The sequence below is a fragment of the Gallinula chloropus genome, assembly GCF_964237585.1.
Source record: "Gallinula chloropus genome assembly, contig: HAP1_SCAFFOLD_471, whole genome shotgun sequence".
NCBI classification, from domain to species: domain Eukaryota; kingdom Metazoa; phylum Chordata; class Aves; order Gruiformes; family Rallidae; genus Gallinula; species Gallinula chloropus.
The window spans coordinates 1-24107 of record NW_028168360.1 but is presented as its reverse complement, the minus strand read 5'-3'; the positions used below and the strand labels follow the sequence as shown (position 1 = coordinate 24107).

The following is a 24107-nucleotide window of genomic DNA, read 5'->3' as shown; positions in this document are numbered from 1 at the left end:
GGCGCAGGCTGGGGGTCGGTGCTGTACAGGCTTTATTGGGCCCCAGGGCCCCCCCGGGCCCCCCCCTCAGCCCGGGGGGGGGGTTCGTTTGCATAGCGAGAACGGGGGGGGGGGGGGGATGGGGGGGAAGTAGGGTGATGATGTCACAGAGGGGGTGATGATGTCACCTGCTCGGCCAGCCCTCGCGGTGGTGGCGGCTCCTGCCGTGTGACGTCACCGCCCGGCACCAGGCGTGGCCCGTGCCCAGCGGTCGCCGCAGCTGTGACGTCACAGCCACGGCATCCCCGCTCCCACAGCGCCACGGCGACTGTGACGTCACCCCTTCCACCGCCACCAGCTGTGACGTCACTCTCGCTCCCCAGCGGCCTCTGTGGCGTCACCGCCCCCCCTCCCCCTCCCCACCACCCCGCCGGTGACATCACCGCCGTGACGTCAGCGGGACAGGAACCAGGGGCAAACGGGACACCTGGGGGGGGGGGTCCGGGGGGGGGGTGTGGGGGGGGCTGCTGGGTCGATGACATCACACCGGGGGTCTGTCACAGTATGAACCCTTCGCGTACACGGGGGGGGTGCCGGGGGGGCTGCTGCGCCCCGCATGCCTGGGGGGGGGGGTGTGAGGGGCCCCCCCCCCCTCTATTTACAGCCGCGGGACGGGGCAGCTCAGCGCCCGGGGGGGGCCCCGGAGCTCCGGGGGGGCCCCAACGCCCCATCCCCGGGCCCGGCCCCGGGCCCCACGACCACGATGGGCACCGGGGGCCCCCCCGGGCCGCCCCCCCGCTCGTGTTCCTGCACCGGGCTGAGCGCCTTGGGGGGTCCTCGCGCCGCGCGCTCGGGCTCCTCGCCCCCCGCGGGGGCGGCCTCGGCCCCGGGGGGACCCCCCAGCAGCAGCGGCAGCTCCTGGCGGCCCAGGCGGCGGGCGGGGGGCGCCGGGGGGGGGGGCGGCGGCGGCCCCTCCGCCGGGCTCTCCCCGTCCCACTCGGCCAGGCTCTGCAGCGGCGGCTCGGCCGGGAAGTCCTTGCGGGCGGCGGCGGCCTCCAGCCCGTGTTTGCGGGGAGGAGCCGCCCCCCCTTGGGCCTTGTCGGGGGGGCCCCGTCGGGCCAGGCGGGGCGACTCGGCGGCCTTGGGGTGCAGCTTGGCGGGGAAGGCGGGCGGGGAGGCGGCGGGGGGCGACGGCGTGTGCGCCAGCGGCGAGAGCGGGATGCTGCCGGCCGACTTGCAGCGAGCGGCGCGGTACTGGCGCTGCAGCTTCGGGGACAGGCCCTGCAGCGAGCTGGGCCGCAGGTGGGGCCCGGCCGGCGCCGGGGACGGCGGGGCGCTGGAGCCCGGGGAGCTGCTGGGCGGGGACGCCCCTGCGGCGCGGGGCGGGGGACGGGGGGTCAGGGACGGGGGAGGGGCCGGGACCCCCCCGCACCCCGCGTGTGTGTCCCCCCCCCCCGCTCCGGGGACGGGCGCCACCTGCTGCCCTCTGGCCCCGCCCCTTAGCCAGTGGCTCCGCCCACTAATCATTAGTCCCGCCCACTACTAGTGGTCCCACTACCAATTGGCCCCACCGCTACCTCTGGCTCCGCCCACTACTTCTGGCTCCGCCCACTACTTCTGGCTCCGCCCACTACTTTTGGTACCCAGTACCCATTGGCTCCGCCCACTAATCATTGGCCCCGCCCACTACCCAGCGGTCCCACTTACTACCAATTGGCTCCGCCCACTACATCTGGCCCCGCCTATTAATTAGCGCCTGGGACCCCAGTGGCCCCGCCCACTACCCACTGGCCCCACTTACTACCAATTGACCCCGCCCACTACCTCTGGCTCCGCCCACTACTTTTTGGTACCTGGTACCCATTGGCTCCGCCCACTATTCACTGGCCCCGCCCACTACCCAGTGCCCCCACTTATTACCAATTGGCTCCGCCCACTACGTCTGGCCCCGCCCACTAATTAGCGCCCAAAGTCCAGTGGTCCCGCCCACTAATCGTTGGCCACGCCCACTACCTGTTGCCCTCGTTTACTACAATTGGCTCCGCCCAGTACTTCTGGCTCCGCCCACTACTTATTGGCACCCGGTACCCAGTGGCTCCGCCCACTGATCACTGGACCCGCCCACTACCCACTGATCCCGCCCTCTACCTCTTGCCCCCGCTTACTACCAGTTGGCTCCGCCCACTACTTATTGGCACCTGCGACCCAGTGGCCCCGCCCATTAATCACTGCCCCCGCCCACTACCCATTGCCCCGCTACCACGTGGCTCCGCCCACTACTTACTGGCTCCGCCCACTATCATTGGCGCCCGGTACCCAGTGACCCCGCCCACTAACCACTGGCCCCGCCCACTAACCAGTGGTCCCGCCCACTACCCATCGCCCCGCTACCACGTGGCTCCGCCCACTACTTTCTGGCCCCGCCCACCACTTCTTGGCACCCGCGACCCAGTGACCCCGCCCACTACCCGCTGGTCCCGCCCACAACTCGGCTCCGCCCTCCACCAATTGGCTCCCGCCACCTCCCCTTGTCCCCGCCCACTACCCCCGTGGCCCCGCCCCCCTCCTCCTCCCCCTCCCCCCCGGCCTCGTTTCCGTACCCGCCTCGGCGGCGCGCGGCGGGAGGGCGGGGTCCCGCGCGCGCGCGTGGGTGGGCGAGGCCGGGAGGCTGTCGGAGGAGGAGAGCGAGCGGCTCAGTGACGTCAGCGAGCGGCTCGTGTGCAGCAGCGACGCCTGTCTGGCCAGGTGGCGGAACAGAGCGCTGCGCCGCCTGGCGGCGGGGAGGACCGTTAGCGAGCCGCAAGCCCCGCCCACAGCCTCCCCGCCGCCCCGCCCCTTTACCCCCCCAGCCCAACACCCCCCCAGCCCCCCAAACCCCCCCCAGCCCCCCAACGCCCCCCAGCCCCCCAAACCCCCCACCCAGCCCCCCAAACTCCCCCAGCTCCCCAAACCCTCCCGAGCCCACCAACCCCCCCCAGCCCCCCAACCCCCCCTCCAGCCCACCAACCCCCCCATCCCACCACCCCCCCCAGCCCCCCAACCCCCCCTCCAGCCCACCAACCCCCCCCAGCCCCCCAACCCCCCCCTCCAGCCCACCAATCCCCCCATCCCACCACCCCCCCCAGCCCCCCAACCCCCACCTCCAGCCCACCAACCCCCCTAGCCCCCAAACTCCCCCCCAGTCCCCCAACAGCCCCCCCAGCCCCCCAAACCCCCCCACAGTCCCCCAACCCCCCCCACAGCCCCCCACCCCCCCCCACAGCCCCCCAACCCCCCCCAACCCCTCAACCCCCCCCACAGCCCCCCAAACCCCCCACAGCCCACCAACCCCCCACAGCCCCCCAAACCCCCCCCCAGCCCCCCAACCCCCCCGCGCCCCCTGCCCACCTCTCGTGGCCGCTGCCGGCGCCGCCCCGCCGGTTCCTGCGCGCCATCTTGGCGCGGGCGCTGCGGCGGCGCGCGGGGCCCAGCCGGATGGACGTGTTCTCCAGCGGCGTCGTGGTCACCAGCACCTTGGTCCCGCTCTGGCACCACACGGCACGTGGCGCGGGGCCCTCGCACCGCCCCCGCCCAGCGACCCCCGGGGACCCCCAGCCCGGCCCCCTGGGGAACCCACAACCCCACCCGAACCCCATGGGGACCCTGCTGGGACCCCACGGCACCGCCACGACCCCCCAGGGACCCCCTGGGCCTCACCAGGACCCTGGGACCCCACCATGATCCCCCTCCCAGTGACCCCTGCTGGGACCCCATCCCCGCCATGACCCCATGGTGACCCCACGGTGACCCCCCAACGTTGCCATGACCCCATGGTGACCCCTTGACCCCCCCCAGGACACTGGGACCCCACCATAACCCCCCTCCCAGTGACCCCTGCTGGGACCCCATCCCCACCATGACCCCACGGTGACCCCCCAACCCCACCACGACCCCATGGTGACCTCCTGGGCCTCACCAGGACCCTGGGACCCCACCATGATCCCCCTCCCAGTGACCCCTGCTGGGACCCCATCCCCGCCATGACCCCATGGTGACCCCACAGTGACCCCAGAACCCCACCATGACCCCATGGTGACCCCCTGATCCCCCCCAGGACACTGGGACCCCACCATAACCCCCCTCCCAGTGACCCCTGCTGGGACCCCATCCCCACCATGACCCCACGGTGACCCCACAGCCCCACCATGACCCCATGATGACCCCATGGTGACCCCACAACCCCACCATGACCCCATGGTGACCCCCTGATCCCCTCCAAGACCCTGGGACCCCACCATAACCCCCCTCCCAGTGACCCCTGCTGGGACCCCATCCCCGCCATGACCCCATGGTGACCCCACAGTGACCCCAGAACCCCACCATGACCCCACAGTGCCCCCCTGACCCCCCCAGGACCCCACTGTGGCCCCTGCCATGCCCCCCCCGTGCCCCCCATGACCTCTGACCTTGAGGATCAGCTCCACGACCTCGGTGTGCACCAGCCCGTGGACGGGCTCCCCGTTGACGTGGGTGATGAGGTCACCGGCGCACAGACCCGCCTCCTGCGCCGGGCCCCCCTCCTCCACGTGCTGCACCCGCGAGGCGCCGTCACCCACCGGCCCGCCCGCGCCCCCCGGCACCCAGCGCCCCCACTGTCCCCCCCATGTCCCCCCTGACCCCCCCTCCACACCCCCCCCGTCCCCCCCTCTGTTCCCACCCCCGTGTCCCCCCTCCATCCTCCCTATGTCACCCCCTGGACCCCCCCTAGTGCCCCCCCGACCCCCCCCATGTCCCCACTGTCCTCCCTCCACGTCCCCCCTGTCCCCCCCTCTGTTCCCCCCCCCGTGTCTCCCCTCCATCCCCCCCATATCCCCCCCCAGACCCCCGTATCCCCCCCCCAGACCCCCGTGTGTCCCCCCCGCCCCCCGTGTGTCCCCCCCCAGACCCCCGTATCCCCTCCCCGACCCCCGTATCCCTCCCCCGCCCCCCGTGTGTGTCCCCCCCCAGACCCCCGTGTGTCCCCCCGCCCCCCGTGTGTCCCCCCCCAGACCCCCGTATCCCTCCCCCGCCCCCCGTATCCCCCCCCCGAGAGCCCCGTATCCCCCCCCCAACCCCCGTATCTCCCTCCCAGACCCCCGTATCCCTCCCCCGCCCCCCGTGTGTGTCCCCCCCCCGCCCCTCATATCCCCCCCCCGACCCCTGTGTCCCCCCCGGCCCCCCCGTATCCCCGCCCCCCGTGTGTCCCCCCCCAGACCCCCGTATCCCTCCCCCGCCCCCCGTATCCCCCCCCCCAGACCCCCGTATCCCCCCCCAGACCCCCGTGTGTCCCCCCCCCAGACCCCCGTATCTCCCTCCCCGACCCCCGTATCCCTCCCCCACCCCCCGTGTGTGTCCCCCCCCCGCCCCTCATATCCCCCCCCGACCCCTGTATCCCCCCCCCCGCCCCCCGTATCCCCCCCCCAGACCCGTGTCCCCCCCCCAGACCCCCGTATCCCCCCCGCGCCCCCCGTGTCCCCCCCCGGCCCCCCCGTATCCCCCCGTCCCCGCTGACCCAGACGACGTGGTGGACGCTGTAGACGTCGCTGTCGCCCAGGTAGACGCGGATGGCGCGCAGGGTGAAGCCGAACTTCTTGCCGGGCCGGGGGATGGCGATGGGCGAGCGCGGCGGGGGGGCCACGGCCGGGGCCAGTTCCCTGCCCGGCGACGAGTCCCGCGACGACGGGTCCGACGACAGCGACCGCGGGGACATGGGGCTGCCCAGGGGCGACGAGCCGGGCGCCTCCCCTGCGCCCCCCCCCCACAGCTGGCACCGGCTCGGGGGCACCGGGCACCCCCCGTGTCCCCCCCTGCACCCCCAAACACCGGGCACCCCCCGTGTGTCCCCCCTGCACCCCGAACCTCGGCACCCCCCCAGCACCCCAATCCTCGGCACCCCCCGTGTGACCCCCCTGCACCCTCGAGCCGCGGCACCCCCCATGTGACCCCTGCACCCCCAAACACCGGGCACCCCCTGTATCCCCCCCCTGCACCCCCAAACACTGGGCACCCCCCGTGTGTCCCCCCTGCACCCCCAAACACCGGGCACCCCCCGTGTGCCCCCCCTGCACCCCAAACCTCGGCACCCCCCGTGTGCCCCCCCTGCACCCCCAAACACCGGGCACCCCCCGTGTGCCCCCCCAGCACCCCAATCCTCGGCACCCCCCGTGCGTCCCCCCTGCACCCCAAACCTCGGGATCCCCCGTGTCCCCCCCCAGCACCCCCAAACACCGGGCACCCCCCGTGCGTCCCCCCCAGCACCCCCAAACACCGGGCACCCCCCATGTGTCCCCCAGCACCCCCGAACCGCGGCACCCCCCCGTGTGCCCCCCCTGCACCCCCAAACACCGGGCACCCCCCGTGTGACCCCCCTGCACCCCCAAACACCGGGCACCCCCCGTGTGACCCCCCTGCACCCTCGAGCCTCGGCACCCCCCGTGTCGCCCCCTGCACCCCGAACCTCGGCACCCCCCCAGCACCCCAATCCTTGGCACCCCCCGTGCGTCCCCCCTGCACCCCAAAACTCGGGACCCCCCGTGTCCCCCCCCAGCACCCCCAAACACCGGGCACCCCCCGTGTGTCCCCCCAACACCCCGAACCTTGAGACCCCCCGTAATCCCCCCCCTGCACCCCAAACCTTGAGACCCCCCACCGGGCCCCCCAAGCCCCCCACAGACCCCCAGGGCTTGGGACCCCCCCGCGGCATCCTCGGGGACCCCGGAGAGCAGGGAGGGGATTTTGGGGTCCCGAGGGGGGGATTTGGGGTCCCGAGGGGGCTGGGAAGGGGGTCCCGGGGGGGGGGATTTGGGGCCCGGGGGGGCTGCAAAGGGGGTCCCGGGGGGGGATTTGGGGTCCCGGGGAGGGGGGGATTTGGGATCCCGGGGGGGCTGGGAAGGGGGTCCCGGGGGGGGGGCGGGATTTGGGATCCCGGGGGGGGCTGGGAAGGGGGTCCCGGGGGGGGGGATTTGGGGGCCCGGGGGGTGGGATTTGGGGCCCGGGGGGGCTGGGAAGGGGGTCCCGGGGTGGGGGGGGGGGCACCCACCGCTGGGGATGATGACCGAGAGCGCGGTGGCCGACGCCGACTTGGTGACCTTGCCGGGGCCGCGGGGGCTGCGCTTGTCGCCCCCCCCCTCGGGGGGCACCCCCGGGTGCCGCGGCCGCCGCAGCCCCAGCTCGGGCCGGGGCGCGGGGGGGGGCAGCTCCGCGGCCCGCGCCACTCGCTCCCCTGCGGGGGGGGGGCGGTGAGGACCCGGTGAGACCCCCCCCAAAAGGACCCCGGGGTCGGGGACCCCCCCAAAGGGACCCCGGGGTCTGGGACCCCTCCCGAAGGGACCCTGGGATCCTAGATCCCCCCCCCCCAAAGGGACCCCGGGGTCCGGGACCCCCCCCCAAATGGACCCCGGGGTTCGGGACCCCCCCACAAAGGGACCCCGGGGTCGGGGACCCCCCCAAAGGGACCCCGGGGTCCGGGACCCCTCCCGAAGGGACCCTGGGATCCTAGACCCCCCCCTCAAAGGGACCCAGGGGTCCTGGGTTTCCCCCCCAGAAAGGGACCCCGGGGTCTGGGACCCCCCCCAAAGGGACCCCAGGGTCCTCGACACCCCCCAAAGGGATCACGGGGTCCTGGACCCCCCCTCAAAGGGTCCCTGGGGTCCTGGAACCCCCCCAAAGGGACCCCGGGGTCCGGGACACCCCCAAAGGGACCCCAGGGTCCTCGACACCCCCCAAAGGGATCACGGGGTCCTGGGCCCCCCCTCAAAGGGTCCCTGGGGTCCTGGAGCCCCCCAAAGGGACCCCGGGGTCCGGGACCCCCCCCCAAAAGGGACCCCGGGGTCCGAGACACCCCCCCCAAAAGGGTCCCCGGGGTCCCGGGTTCCCCCCCCGGGACTGACCCGGCTCCTCGCTGAGTCCGTCCGTCTGTCCGTCGCGGGGGGCGGCCCCGTTGCGGGGGGGGGGTCTCTCCTCGGGGGGGGCCCCGGGCCGCCCGGGCTCCAGGAGCGCCGAGAAGCGTCGCCGGGCCCCCGGGGGGGGGCTGCCCTCGCCCTCGGGGGGGGCCCCGTCCGTGGCCGGCGGGCGCTTCCTGCAAGGGGGGGTTTGAGGGGGGGTTTGGGGGGGGGGAGCGCTGACCACTGCACCCCACAAACCCCCGGGGACCCCGGTGGCACCTCAGGACCCCAACACCCCCCCCAGGGACCCCAAAACCCCCCCGGGGACCCCAAAACCCCCCAGGGACCCCAAAACCCCCGGGGACCCCAACACCCACCCCAGGGACCCCAAACCCCCCCGGGGACCCCAAAACCCCCCAGGGACCCCAGTGTCACCTGGGGACCCCAACATCCCCCCCCCCAGAGACCCCAAAACCCCTTGGAGCCCCCAGTGTCCCCCCCAAGGCCCCCAGTGTCACCCGGGAACCCCCAAACACCCTCCCCCAGGGACCCCAACATCCCCCCCAGGGACCCCGATGTCCCCCCAGGGACCCCAACACCCCTCAGGGACCCCGATGTCCCCCCAGGGACCCCAGCACCCCCCGGCACCCCCGTAGCCCCCCCGCGCTCACAGCTCGGGCGACGCCGTGCGCCAGCCGCGGTCGCGGGCGAAGCCGTCGCGTCGCCCCTCGTCCCGCGGCCGCCCCTTGGCCGCCTTCGGCTCCTGGGAGAGCTGCTCCAGGCTGCTGTACACCTGCGGGCACCAGCGGGGCACCAGGGTCACACCAGGGTCACACCAGGGTCACACCAGGGTCACACCAGGGCTCACATGGGGCTCGCACCAGGGTCGCACCAGGGCCACACCAGGGTCACACCAGGGTCGCACCAGGGTCACACCAGGGCCACACCAGGGTCACACCAGGGTCACACCAGGGCTCACACGGGGCTCGCACCAGGGTCACACCAGGGTCACACCAGGGCCACACCAGGGCTCACACGGGGGTCACACCAGGGTCACACCAGGGCCACACGGGGCTCGCACCAGGGTCACACCAGGGTCACACCAGCGGGGCACCAGGGTCACACCAGGGCCACACCAGGGTCACACCAGCGGGGCACCAGCGGGGCTCCAGGGTCACACCAGGGCCACACCAGGGCCACACCAGGGTCACACCAGCGGGGCACCAGGGTCACACCAGGGTCACACCAGGCTCGCACGGGGCTCGCACCAGGGTCACACCAGGGTCACACTAGGGTCACACCAGGGTCACACCAGGGTCACACCAGGGCTCGCACCAGGGTCACACCAGGGCTCGCATCAGGGCCACACCAGGGTCGCACCAGGGTCACACCAGGGTCACATCAGGGTCACACCAGGGTCACACCAGGGCCACACCAGGGTCGCACCAGGGTCACACCAGGGTCACACCAGGGTCGCACCAGGGTCACACCAGGGCTCGCACGGGGCTCGCACCAGGGTCACACCAGGGCTCGCTCCAGGGTCACACCAGGGTCACATCAGGGTCACATCAGGGTCACACCAGGGTCGCACCAGGGCCACACCAGGGTCACACCAGGGCCACACGGGGCTCGCACCAGGGTCACACCAGGGTCACACCAAGGTCACACCAGGGTCGCACCAGGGCCACACCAGGGTCACACCAGGGTCACACCAGGGTTGCACCAGGCTCACACCAGGGTCACACGAGGGTCACACCAGGGCCACACCAGGGTCACACCAGGGTCACACCAGGGCTCGCACGGGGCTGGCACCAGGGTCACACCAGGGTCACACCAGGGCTCGCACGGGGCTCGCACGGGGCCTCACATGGAGCTCACACGAGGGCTGCACGAGGGTTGCACCAGGGCTCACACTAGGGCTCGCATGGGGCTTGCACAAGGCTTGCACAAGGGTCACATGAGGCCTTGCACGGGGCTTGCACAGGGCCTCACATGGGGCTCGCACGAGGGTTGCACGAGGGCTCACACACGTGTGATCACAAGGGGGGGTCACACATGTGTGACCCCCCAGGCATCACACGAGGGTTCACACATGTGTGATCAGTGATGGCTCGCACGAGGGTTTGCACGAGGGTTTGCACGAGGGTTTGCACAAGGACTCGCACACGTGTGAGCGCTCAGGCAGGGCACAAGGGCTCACACACACACACACACACACACACGTGTGATCGCACAGGGCTGAGCACAAGACCCCTGCCCACATGCCGTACCCCCTCCCCAGCCCCCCCCCGGGCCCCCCAGCCCCCAGCCCCACCTTGCTGAAGCGGGGGGAGCAGGAGGAGAACTGCCGGATCTCCACGGGCTCGTCCTCCGTCGTGTCCTCGTCCTCGTAGGACGTGACGTGGGGGTAGCGGTCTGAGCGCGCTGGGGGCACGGGAAGGGGGGTGGGGTGGGGTGACCAGGGACACACCGAGGGGGCCCACGGAGGGGGGGCGTGGGGGGTCCTGGGGGGTGTCATGGGGGGTATCTCGTGGAGGGGGCGGGGACTAATGGGGGAGTTATTGTAGGGGCGTCTAATTGGGGGGGGGGTCTCATGGGTGGGGGGGTCTCAGGGGTGTGTTATGGGGGGTCTCATGGGGGGGTCTCATGGGTGGGGGTGTCTCATGGGGGGTCTCATAGGGGGGTGACTTATAGGGGGTCTCATAGGGGGGTGTCTCATGGGGGGTCTCATGGGGGGGTGTCTTATGGGGGGGGTCTCATGGGTGCAGGGGGCTCATGGGGTGTCTCATGAGGGTGTCTTATGGGGGGTCTCATAGGGGGGTGTCTTATGGAGGGGGGTCTCATGGGGGGTCTCATGGGGGGGTGTCTTATGGAGGGGGGGTCTCATGGGTGCAGGGGGCTCATGGGGTGTCTCATGAGGGTGTCTTATGGGGGGGTCTCACTGGGGGGTCCCCATGGTGCAGGGGTGGGGGGATCCCTGATGGGACCCTTGCTGGGTGGGGGCTCAGGGGCACCAAGGGGGTGACGGGGTGGGCTCAGCTTGGGGGTCCCAACGTTGTGGTGCCGGAAGGGTCCCAGGGTGTTCCCGGGGGGGGTGTCCCGGGGGGGGGGTACCCCAGTGGGGGGGGGTCTCTCACTGTCGAAGTAGCTGGTGTCCTCCTCCGACTCCAGGTGCGGCACGAACTCGGCCTTCTGGCGCAGGAGCCCCGTCCAGTCCAGCGCCGCGAAGAAGCCGTGAGCCTTCACCTCCTGCGCCCCCCCTGCGGGAGGGGACGGGGGTCAGGGGGGGCCGGGGGGGGCCGGGGGATCGGGGGAGGGTCCCGGGGGTCTCACCGGCCCCGAGGCGCTGCAGGGGGTCCGGCTGCAGGAGGCAGGAGATGAGGTGCTGCGCGTCGGGGGGCAGCGCCTCGTCCCCCTCCGGCCACAGGATCTCGTCTGGGGGGGGACACGGGGTGGGGGGACACAGGGGGGACACGTGAGTGTGGGGGAGGGGGGCAGCTGCCAGCCCCCCTGTCCCCATGATGAGCCCCCCGATGTCCCCACATCCCCCCTGTCCCTGTGCCCCTTGGTGTCCCCCCTGTACCCCAGATGACCTGTCCCATGTTCCCCTGCCCTGTACCCCCCCTGTGCCCCCCTGTACCCAAGATGGCCTGTCCCATGTCCCCCCCACCCTGTGCCCCCCCGAGCCCCCCGTACCCCAGATGACCTGTCCCATATCCCCCCACCCTATACCCCCCCAGAGCCCCCCATACCCCAGATGACCTGCCCCACGTCCCCCTGCCCTGTACCCCCCCTGTGTCCCCCCTGTACCCCCCCCAAGCCCCCGTACCCGAGATGACCTGTCCCATATCCCCCCACCCTATACCCCCCCCGAGCCCCCCGTACCCCAGATGACCTGTCCCATATCCCCCCACCCTATACCCCCCCCGAGCCCCCCGTACCCCAGATGACCTGTCCCACATCCCCCTGCCCTGAACCCCCCCTGTACCCTCCCCGAGCCCCCCGTACCCGAGATGACCTGCCCCATGTCCCCCTACCCTGTACCCCCCCTGTGTCCCCCCTGTGCCCCCCCGAGCCCCCCGTACCTGAGATGACCTGCCCCATGTCCCCCCCACCCTATACCCCCCCCCAAGCCCCCGTACCCGAGATGACCTGCCCCATGTCCCCCTACCCTGTACCCCCCCTGTGTCCCTCCTGTGCCCCCCCAGAGCCCCCCGTACCCGAGATGACCTGTCCCATGTCCCCCTGCCCTGTACCCCCCCTGTGTCCCCCCTGTGCCCCCCCAGAGCCCCCCGTACCCGAGATGACCTGCCCCATGTCCCCCCCACCCTATACCCCCCCCCAAGCCCCCGTACCCGAGATGACCTGCCCCATGTCCCCCTGCCCTGTACCCCCCCTGTGTCCCCCCTGTGCCCCCCCAGAGCCCCCCGTACCCGAGATGACCTGCCCGAAGAGCTCCTCGGGGGTGTCCCCGAAGAAGGGCACGCAGCCCACCAGGAACTCGTAGAGGACGATGCCCATCGCCCACCAGTCCACGGGCTTCCCGTAGCCCTGGCGCAGGATCACCTCGGGCGCGATGTACTCGGGGGTGCCGCACACCTGGGGGGGGGCGAGGTTTGGGGGGTAAGGGGGGTATACGGGGGGGCTCATGAGGTTTGGGGGGCAGGGGAGGATACGGGGGGGTTCATGAGGTTTGGGGGGCAGGGGGGGGATACAGGGGGTCCCAAGGTTTGGGGTGCAGGGAGGGGGATACTGGGGGTCCCGAGGTTTGGGGGGCAGGGAGGGGGATACGGGGGGTCCCGAGGTTTGGGGTGCAGGGAGAGGGATACCTGGGGGGATCCCGAGGTTTGGGGGGCAGGGGAGGATACGGGGTCTCATGAGGTTTGGGGGACAGGGAGGGGATACCAGGGGGGGTCCCGAGGTTTGGGGTGCAGGGAGGGAGGGAATACAGGGGATCCCAAGGTTTGGAGGGCGGGGGGGGATACAGGGGTCTCACGAGGTTTGGGGAGCAGGGAGGGGGATACCGGGGGGGTCCTGAGGTTTGGGGTGCAGGGAGGGGATACCGGGGGGGTCCCGAGGTTTGGGGTGCAGGGAGAGGGATACCTGGGGGTCTCCCAAGGTTTGTGGTGCAGGGAGAGTCCTGAGTTTTGGGGCGGCAGGGAGGGGATACTGGGGGTCCCAAGGTTTGGGGGGCAGGGGGGGGATAGGGGGGTCTCATGAGGTTTGGGGGGCAGGGAGGGGATACAGGGGGGTATCCCGAGGTTTGGGGTGCAGGGAGGGGGATACAGGGGGGGATCCCAAGGTTTGGGGTGCAGGGAGGGGATACAGGGGGTCCCAAGGTTTGGGGTGCAGGGAGGGGGATACCTGGGGGGATCCCGAGGTTTGGGGTGCAGGGAGGGGTACAGCCCCCAGCCCACCTGCTTGTCGCGGAACTCGCGGGCGTCCTTCTCCATGTGCCCCTCGTAGAGGTTGGTGGTCAAACTCATCAGCCCCATCTTGGAGAGCCCGAAGTCCGTCAGCTTCACGTGGCCCAGCGAGGTGATCAGCAGGCTGCGGGCAGGGGGCAGCTGCCAGCCCCATCGCGGCCCCGCGCCCCCCAGCCCTGTGGTACCCCCCCCCGTGTCCCCACATCCCCCCGTCCCTGTGCCCCTCCGTGTCTCCCTGTACCTGGGGTGAGCTGCCCCCTGTCCCCCACCCCGTGTCCCCCCCGTGCGCCCATACCCAAGATGACCCAGCACATGTCCCCCTGCCCCATGCCCCCCCATACCCAATGTGACCTGCCCCATGTCCCCCCCATGCCCCCCCATGCCCCCCCATACCCAATGTGACCTGCCCCATGTCCCCCCAAACCCCCCATGGCCCCTAGTGCCCCCCCCCATACCCCAGATGACCTGCTCCATGCCCCCCCAAACACCCCATGTCCCCAGTGCCCCCCCATACCCAATGTGACCTGCCCCATGTCCCCCCCATGCCCCCCCATGTCCCCCAGTGCCCCCCCATACCCAAAGTGATCTGCCCCATGTCCCCCACCCTGTACCCCCCCCATACCCCCCCCATACCCCAGATGACCTGCCCCATGCCCCCCATGGCCCCTAGTGCCCCCCCATACCCAATGTGACCTGCCCCATGTCCCCCCACCCTGTACCCCCCCCAGACCCCCCATATCCCCCATACCCCAGATGACCTGCCCCACGCCCCCCCCATGCCCCCCCAAGCCCCCCCATGTCCCCCAGTGCCCCCCCATACCCAAAGTGACCTGCCCCATGTCCCCCCACCCTGTACCCCCCCCATACCCCCCATGGCACCCCCCATACCCCAGATGACCTCCCCCATGCTCCCCCATGCCCCCCATGGCCCCTAGTGCCTCCCCATACCCAAGGTGACCTGCCCCATGCCCCCCCAAACACCCCATGTCCCCAGTGTCCCTCCCATACCCCAGATGACCTGCCCCATGCCCCCCATGGCCCCTAGTGCCCCCCCCATACCCAATGTGACCTGCCCCATGTCCCCCCACCCTGTACCCCCCCCAGACCCCCCATATCCCCCATACCCCAGATGACCTGCCCCACGCCCCCCCCATGCCCCCCCAAGCCCCCCCATGTCCCCCAGTGCCCCCCCATACCCAAAGTGACCTGCCCCATGTCCCCCCACCCTGTACCCCCCCCATACCCCCCATGGCACCCCCCATACCCCAGATGACCTCCCCCATGCTCCCCCATGCCCCCCATGGCCCCTAGTGCCTCCCCATACCCAAGGTGACCTGCCCCATGCCCCCCCAAACACCCCATGTCCCCAGTGTCCCTCCCATACCCCAGATGACCTGCCCCATGCCCCCCATGGCCCCTAGTGCCCCCCCCATACCCAATGTGACCTGCCCCATGTCCCCCCACCCTGTACCCCCCCCAGACCCCCCATATCCCCCATACCCCAGATGACCTGCCCCACGCCCCCCCCATGCCCCCCCAAGCCCCCCCATGTCCCCCAGTGCCCCCCCATACCCAAAGTGACCTGCCCCATGTCCCCCCACCCTGTACCCCCCCCATACCCCCCATGGCACCCCCCATACCCCAGATGACCTCCCCCATGCTCCCCCATGCCCCCCATGGCCCCTAGTGCCTCCCCATACCCAAGGTGACCTGCCCCATGCCCCCCCAAACACCCCATGTCCCCAGTGTCCCTCCCATACCCAAGGTGACCTGCCCCATGTCCCCCCACCCTGTACCCCCCCCATACCCCCCATGGCCCCCCCCATACACCAGATGACCTTCCCCATGCCCCCCCAAACCTCCCATGTCCCCTAGTGCCCCCCCATACCCCAAGTGACCTGCCCCATGTCCCCTGCCCTGTACCCCCACTATGTACCCCCATACCCCAGATGACCCGCCCCATGGCCCCCCATGCCTCATGTCCCCACCACGCCCCATGTGTCTCACCCCCCCCCCAGCCCCCCAGCCGTGACGTCAGCGGTGACGTGGCGGCGGCGCCGTACTTGTCGGGCTTGAGGTCGCGGTGCACGATGCCGTAGTTGTGCAGATACTCCAGCGCCAGCACCGTCTCGGCGAAGTAGAGGCGGGCGAGCTCCAGCGGCAGCGCCCCGATGTGCTTCAGCAGCGTCGCGCAGTCCCCGCCTGCGCCGTCGCGACACGGAGGTGACGTCGCGACACGGGGGGTGATGTCAGGGTGGAGAAACACAGCCCAGCCCCCACCCCACGACCACCCACCCTGCGGCTCCGCGGCCGGACAGCGCGTCCCGTGGGTGACGTGTGAGCCCGGAGGGTGATGCTGGGGCTGCCAGCGCGACACCCAGCCCCATATCTTGACTCCCAGCCCCATATTGCGACACCCAGCCCCGTATCACGACACACATCCCCATATCGCGACACCCAGCCCCATATAGTGATGTTCAGCCCCATATCGCGACTCCCAGCCCAATATTATGCTGATGAGTCCTGTATCGCACTGCCCAGCCCCATATCGCAGCACCCAGCACCATATCGCGACACACATCCTCATATCGCGACTCCCAGCCCCATATTGCAATGTCCAGACCCATTTCTTGACTCCCAGCCCCATATCTTGACTCCCAGCCCCATATCGTGACACACATCCCCATATCATGATGCCCAGTCCCATATCATGACACCAGCCCCATATCACGACACCAGCCCCATATCATGACATCAGCCCCACATCACGACACCAGCCCCGTATTGTGACACCAGCCCCATATCGTGACACCAGCCCCATATCGCGACTCCCAGCCCGATATCACGACACAGGCCCCACATCACGACACCAGCCCCATATCATGACACAGGCCCCATATCACGACACAGGCCCCACATCACGACACCAGCCCCATATCATGACACAGGCCCCATATCACGACACAGGCCCCACATCACGACACCAGCCCCATATCACGACACCAGCCCCATATCACGACACAGGCCCCGTATCGCGACAGCAGCCCCATATCACGACACCAGCCCCCATATCGCGACACAGGCCCCACCTTCGACGTACTCCATGACCATGCAGAGGTGGCGCCGGGTCTGGAAGGAGCAGAACATGCTGACGACGAAGGGGTTCTCAGCGAAGGTGAGGATGTCGCGCTCCACGAACGCCTGTTCCACCTGGTTGCGCAGCAGCAGGTTCTGCTTGTTGATCTTCTTCATGGCGAAGCGCTGGCGCGTGGCCGCGTGGCGCACCAGGTACACGGCCCTGCGGCACGGCCGCGCGTCACCACCGGGACCCCACAGCCCACAGCCCCACACAGCCCCCACAGCCCACACACAGCCCCACACACAGCCCCCACCCCACAGCCCCACACACCCCACAGCCCCCACACAGCCCCCCACACACCCCCACCCCACACACCCCCACCCCACAGCCCCCCACACAGCCCCCCACAGCCCACACAGACCCCACACACAGCCCCACACAGCCCCACACAGCCCCCACACACCCCACAGCCCCCACCCCACAGCCCACACACAGCCCACAGGCCCCACACAGGCCCCCACACACCTCCGCCCCACAGCCCCCCACACAGCCCCACACACACACACAGCCCCCACCCCACAGCCCCCACAGCCCCCACACAGCCCCACACACACGCCCCCACCCCACACCCCCCACCCCACAGCCCCACACAGCCCCACACACCCCACAGCCCCACACACAGACCCCACAGCCCCCACCCCACAGCCCCACACACCCCACAGCCCCCACCCCACAGCCCCCACACAGCCCCACACACAGCCCCCACAGCCCCACACACAGCCCCACACACAGACCCCCACACAGCCCCCACAGCCCCCACACAGCCCCCACCCCACAGCCCCCACACACCTCACAGCCCCACACAGCCCCCACCCCACAGCCCCCACACACCCCACAGCCCCCCCCACAGCCCCACACAGCCCCCCACACACCCCCACCCCACAGCCCCCCCCACAGCCCCACACAGCCCCCCACACACCCCCACCCCACGGCCCCACACACAGCCCCACACACCCCACACAGCCCCACCCCACAGCCCCACAGCCCCCCACACCCCACAGCCCCCACACAGCCCCACACACAGCCCCCACACAGCCCCCCACACACCCCACACACAGACCCCACAGCCCCCACACAGCCCCCCACACACCCCCACCCCACAGCCCCCACACAGCCCCCACACACCCCCCCACCCCACAGCCCCCACACACCCCCCACCCCACAGCCCCCCACACAGCCCCCCACAGCCCCCACCCCACAGCCCCCCACACACCCCCACCCCCGGCGTGGGGGGGTCTCACCCGTAGGCGCCGTTGCTGATGAGTTTGATGGTCTCGAAGTCGCCTTCGCCCGGCGGCTTCTTGGGGCTGGGGGCGGCGCCGCGGCCCTGCGGGACACGGGGGGGACACGGGGTGACACGCGTGGCACGGGGGGGGGGGGGCTGTGTGGGGACCCAGCCCCAGCACCCACCTCAGCCCCTTCCTCGGGCTCCGGCGTGTTGGTCCCACCGCTGTCGGGCTCCTCCAGATGCACCACGTCTGCGGGGACACGGGGTGTCACGCGTGTGGGGACGTGGGGTGTCGTGTGTGTGTGTGTGGGGACACAGGGTGTCACGCGTGTGGGGACGTGGGGTGTCGTGTGTGTGTGTGGGGACATGGGGTGTCGTGTGTGTGGGGACATGGGGTGTCGTGTGTGTGGGGACATGGGGTGTCACGTGTGTGGGGACACGGGGTGTCGTGTGTGTGGGGACACGGGGTGTCACGCGTGTGTGTGGGGACACGGGGTGTCACGTGTGTGGGGACACGGGGTGTCACGCGTGTGTGTGGGGACACGGGGTGTCACGTGTGTGGGGACACGGGGTGTCATGTGTGTGTGGGGGGACATGGGGTGTCATGTGTGTGTGGGGACACGGGTTGTCACGCGTGTATGTGGGGACATGGGGTGTCACACGTGTGTGTGGGGACACGGGGTGTCACACGTGTGTGCAGGGACACGGGTTGTCACGCGTGTGGGGACATGGGGTGTCACGTGTGTGTGTGTGGACACGGGGTGTCGTGTGTGGGGACACGGGGTGTCACGCGTGTGTGTGGGGACATGGGGTGTCATGTGTGTGTGGGGACATGGGGTGTCGTGTGGGGACACACGGGGTGTTGTGTGTGGGGACACGGGGTGTCACGCGTGTGTGGGGACACGGGGTGTCACGTGTGTGTGGGGGGGGACATGGGGTGTCACGTGTGTGTGTGGACACGGGGTGTCACGTGTGTGTGGGGACACGGGGTGTCACACATTTGTGTGTGGACACGGGGTGTCGTGTGTGTGTGTGGGGACACGGGGTGTCGTGTGTGTGTGGGGACATGGGGTGTCACACGTGTGTGTGGGGGGGACACGGGGTGTCATGTATGTGTGTGTGGGGACACGGGGTGTCATGTGTGTGTGTGGGGACACGGGGCGTCACACGTGTGTGGGGGGACACAGGGTGTCACACGTGTGTGTGTGTGGGGACACGGGGTGTCGTGTGTGTGGGGACACAGGGTGTCACATATGTGTGGGGACACGGGGTGTCACGTGTGTGTGGGGACATGGGGTGTCGTGTGTGTGTGGGGACACAGGGTGTCACGTGTGTGTGGGGGGGGGACACAGGGTGTCACATGTGTGTGTGTGGGAACATGGGGTGTCACGTGTGGGGGGGGACACGGGGCGTCACACGTGTGTGGGGTCCCAGAGTGACACACACGCACTCCCGGTGTGCAACACCCCCCACGCGCGCCCCCCCCCCCCCCTCGCGCGGCCGCGGGTACCGGGGAAGGGGTCCCGCGCCAGCCCCAGCTGCGCGATGATGTAGCGGGGGATGTCGGCCTTCAGCAGCCCCTCGCGCGCTTGGCCCTCGGCCGCCGCCAGCAGCTGGTAGAACTCGGCCGGGTCGAACTCCTGCGGCGACACGGGTTGTCATGCGTGTGCGGGGGGGGACACGGCCCGTCACGCGTGTGCGGGGGGGGGGACACGGCCTGTCATGCGTGTGCAGGGGGGACACGGCCCGTCACGCGTGTGCGGGGGGGACACGGCCCGTCACGCATGTGCGGGGGGGGACGGCCTGTCATGCGTGTGCAGGGGGGGACACGGCCCGTCACGCGTGTGCGGGGGGGGACACACGGCCTGTCACGCGTGTGCGGGGGTTACGGCCCGTCACGTGTGTGCGGGGGGGGACACGGCCCGTCATGCATGTGCGGGGGACACACACGGCCCATCACGCGTGTGCGGGGGACACACGGCCTGTCACGCGTGTGTGGAGGGGGACACATGTCCCATCATGTGTGTGCTCAGGGGGACACATGTCCCATCACGCGTGTGCACAGGGGGACATACCCCCCCCGTCACGCGTGTGAACTATGCACCATACATCACACGTGTGCACTGGGACATGTGTGTGCACCTGGACACACGTGTGCGCACACCAGGACACACGTGCACGTGTGGGTTTGCGCCCAGACCCCATGTACACGCGTGTTGCTGGTTCCAGGACACGCGTGTGCTGGCAGCCATGGGCCAGTGCACACGCGTGTCCGTGTGTCCGTCCATCCCCCTCCCCACCCCCCCTTGTCTCGGTGGTCCCCAGGATACGCCGTCACCATGGCGATGCCCCGGCAACACGGCTGTCACCATGGCAACAGCCATCCAGCCTCCCCATTGGCCGCGCGCTGGGATTGGCCGGGGCGTCGTCAGGGTGACCAGAGGGGCGTCGTCTGATTGGCTGGTTGGGATGGTGCAAAATGGGATGGGGGGGGGGGGGGAGGATGCTGGGGGGTAGGATGCTGGGGGGGGTGTCATGGGGTGGGGGGGGGGGGTCCGAGGGGGCTCACCAGACACTCGAGCAGCCGGGCGGGGCGGGAGATGATGATGAGCAGCTTCTTCACGAGCTGGGTGATGAAGGTCACCTCCTCCGACTCCGAGCGCTCGTAGGCCTGGGGAGGGGGGGTCGGGGGGGGGGGGTCCTGTCACACGGGGTCCTCAGGGGTCGCACGGGGCCCTGTGAGGCACCCATTGGGTGCTGGGGGGGTGTTTGGCCCCCCCCCACTGGGACCAGTTGGGTGCCGTTGGGTCACCGTAGGGTGTCACTGAGCCCCTTTGGGTCCCACTGGCTGCTGGGTCTCTGTTGGGTCCCATTGGGCCCCGTTGGGCACCAATGGGTGCTGTTGGGTCCCATTGGGTCCTATTGGGTCCCACAGGGTCCTATTGGGCACCAATGGGTGCTGTTGGGTCCCGTTGGGTTCTGTTGGGTCCTATTGGGTCCCACTGGGTCCCATTGGGTGCTGTTGGGTGCCATTGGGCAAGATTGGATCTCATTGAGTCCTGTTCAGTCCCACTGGGTCCCATTGGGTCCCACTGGGCACCGTTGGGTCCCGTTGGGTCCTGCTGGGTCCCGTTGGCTCCTCTCCAGTCCCACTGGTTCCTGTTAAGTCCCGTTGGGTCCTATTGGGTCCCCCTGGGTCCTGTTGGGTCCTATTGGGTCCTGTTAAGTCCCGTTGGGTCCAGATGGGTCCTATTGGGTCCCATTTGGCACCTTTGGGTCCCGTTCAGTCCCATTGGGTCCTGTTGGGTCCCACTGGGTCCTGTTGGGTCCCATTGGGTCCTGTTGGGTCCCGTTGGGTCCTGTTGGTCCCATTGGGTCCCGTTGCGTCCTGGTAGGTCCTGTTGGGTCTTGTTCAGTCCCTGTTGGGTCCCGTTGGGTACTGTTGGGTCCTGGCAGGTCCCGTTGGATCCCATCGGGTCCCACTGGGTCCTGTTGGGTCCCGGCGGGTCCCATTGGGTCCCGTTGGGTCCCATTGGGTCCTGTTGGGTCCTGTTCAGTCCCATTGGGTCCTGTTCAGTCCCGTTGGGTCCTGTTCAGTCCCGTTGGGTCCCACTGGGTCCCGTTGGGTCCCGGCAGGTCCCGTTGGGTCCTGTTCAGTCCCATTGGGTCCTGTTGGGTCCCGTTGGGTCCTGTTGGGTCCCATTGGGTCTCGTTGGGTCCTGTTGGGTCCCATTTGGCACCGTTGGGTCCCGACAGGTCCCATTGGGTCCCATTGGGTCCCGTTGGGTCCTGTTCAGTCCCGTTGGGTCCCACTGGGTCCCGTTGGGTCCCGTCGGGTCCCGTCTGGGCTCACATCCTGCAGCAGCCGCTCCATGTTCTCCTGCAGCTCGTAGAAGTAGCCGGCGGTGATGAGGCCGTGCCGGGCCTTGGCCAGGCAGTCGCGGGCCAACTCCACCAGCTGGTGCTGGATGAAGCTGAGGGCGCCGTCGGCCAGCGGGGTCCCGCCGGGGCCGCAGCCCCGCACGAACTCCTCCAGCCGCTCCTCCATCTGCGCCGTGGCCTGCGGGGGACGGGCCGGCGCGGTCCGCAAGGTGCCCCCCTGCCCCCTCAGAGACCCCCAAGGCCCCATATCCCCCCCCCCCCCAACTGACAACCCCCCTCTCCCTTCAGAAGCCTCAGAGACCCCCCCCCCCAAATCCCCCCTACATGTCCCATATTCCCCCCCCCAGACCCCATAAACCAGCCAGACACCCCCCCCAAGACCCCATATCCCCCCCCCCAAACTGACAACCCCCCTCTCCCTTCAGAAGCCTCAGACCCCCCCCAAATCCCCCCTACATGTCCCATATTCCCCCCCCACCCCAGACCCCATAAACCTGCCAGACCCCCCCCCCCCAAGGCCCCATATCCTCCCCCCCAACTGACAACCCCCCTCTCCCTTCAGAAGCCTCAGAGACCCCCCCCAAATCCCCCCTACATGTCCCACATTCTCCCCCACCCCAGACCCCATAAACCTGCCAGACCCCCCCCCAAGGCCCCATATCCTCCCCCAGTGCCCCTTACCCTCCCGAGACCCCCCCAGCCTGTCCCGTGCCCCCCTCCCAACCCCCACATCCCCCCCCCGAAGCCCCCAGCCCCCCCCAGCCCCACCTTGGGGAACCTCTCCTTGTACACGTGGTTCATCATCACGATCTCGTTGTCGTGGGACGAGGGCGACCGCCCGGGGCTGGGGAGGCAGCGCTGACACCGCGGGACCCCACGGCACCTGTGCGGCCCCCCCCCACCCACAGCCCCCCAACCCACCCCCCAACAACCCCCCCCCCCCCCCCCAATCCCTCCGCTGTCCCCATTACCCCCCCAACGCCACCCCCTTTCTGTGGGTCACCCCACCCACATCACCCCCAAACCCCACCATGTGTCCCCCTCCCCACCCACCCACCCACAACCCCCCTATGGCACCCACATCACCCCAAACCCCAACGTGCGTGTGTCCCCCCCACCCCCCCCCACCCTAACCCCCCCATGGCACCCACATCACCCCCAACCCACCCCCCAACAATCCCCCTCCCCCCATCCCTCCGCTGTCCCCATTACCCCCCCAACACCACCCCCTTTCTGTGGGTCACCCCACCCACATCACCCCCAAACCCCACCGTGTGTGTGTGTCCCCCAACCCCCCCCATGGCACCCACATCACCCCCAACCCACCCCCCAACAGTGCCCCCCCATCCCCCCACACTGTCCCCATCACCCCCCCCTTCTGTGGGTCACCCCACCCCACATCACCCCCAAACACCACCATGTGTCCCCTCCCCACCCACCCACAACCCCCCCATGGCACCCACATCACCCCCAACCCACCCCCCAACAATGCCCCCCCCCCATCCCCCCACACTGTCCCCATCACCCCCCCCTTCTATGGGTCACCCCACCCCACATCACCCCCAAACCCCACCGAGTGTGTGTGCCCCCCCCCAACCCCCCCCATGGCACCCACATCACCCCCAAACCCCACCGTGCATGTCCCCCTCCCCACCCACCCACCCACAACCCCCCCCATGGCACCCACATCACTCCCAACCCACCCCCCAACAATGCCCCCCCATCCCCCCACACTGTCCCCATCACCCCCCCCTTCTGTGGGTCACCCCACCCCACATCACCCCCAAACCTCACCATGTGTGTCCCCCCCCCCAACCCTCCCCATGGCACCCACATCACCCCCAAACCCCACCGTGCATGTCCCCCACGCCCCCCACCCACCCACAACCCCCCCCATGGCAACCACATCACCCCCAACCCACCCCCCAACGGTGCCCCCCCATCCCCCCACACTGTCCCCATCACCCCCCCCCTCTATGGGTCACCCCACCCCACATCACCCCCCCTTCTATGGGTAACCCCTCCCCCCAATGGCACCCCCAACCCCACCACGTTTCCCCCCCCATCCCCCCCCCCCACCCCACGGTGCCCCAATTTCCCCTCGCAGGGTCCCCAAATCCCTCCCCCCCCCGCGCGCCCTGTGTGCCCCAGCCCCACCTGAGGCTGCGGGAGCGGGGGCGGGGGGCCGGCCCCCCCCGCGCCCCCCCTCCTCCTCGGCCAGGCTCTCGGAGCTGCCGAAGTGGCGGGAGAGGAACCGCAGCTCCTCCGGCGTCGGCTGCGCCGGCAGCTGGTGCAGCCGCTCCTGCGACGAGCACGACGACTGCGCGCCCGCGTCACCCCTCCGACCGCGCGGACACCCCCCCGGGGACCCCCGGACCCCCCCGGGGACCCCCCGGGCCCCCCAGGACACCCCACACCCTCAGCATCCCCCCACAAACCCCCCACACCCTCAGCATCCCCCCACATCCCCCCACACCCTCAGCATCCCCCCCATCCCCCCACATCCCCCCACACCCTCAGCATCCCCCCCCATCCCCCCACATCCCAACTCG

The 24107-nt window shown here is 70.3% G+C and overlaps 1 protein-coding gene across 1 annotated transcript; it reads right to left on the bottom strand.

Moving 5' to 3' along the window:
* Positions 1-418: 418 nt before the first annotated feature.
* Positions 419-23894, bottom strand: MAST1 (microtubule associated serine/threonine kinase 1; the record flags this gene model as incomplete). Its single annotated transcript, XM_084280985.1, is given in 25 exon segments — positions 419-466; positions 642-855; positions 857-1349; positions 2580-2749; positions 3367-3503; positions 4425-4547; positions 5510-5742; positions 7037-7219; positions 7887-8074; positions 8552-8673; positions 10195-10304; positions 11018-11140; positions 11214-11315; positions 12314-12479; positions 13298-13430; positions 15370-15508; positions 16396-16604; positions 17687-17772; positions 17856-17923; positions 19184-19313; positions 20243-20344; positions 21527-21733; positions 22324-22399; positions 23713-23764; positions 23767-23894. Coding segments are annotated over 25 exon segments (3742 nt in total), but the record flags the coding sequence as incomplete, so codon positions are not given.
* Between the last annotated feature and the right edge of the window lie 213 nt (positions 23895-24107).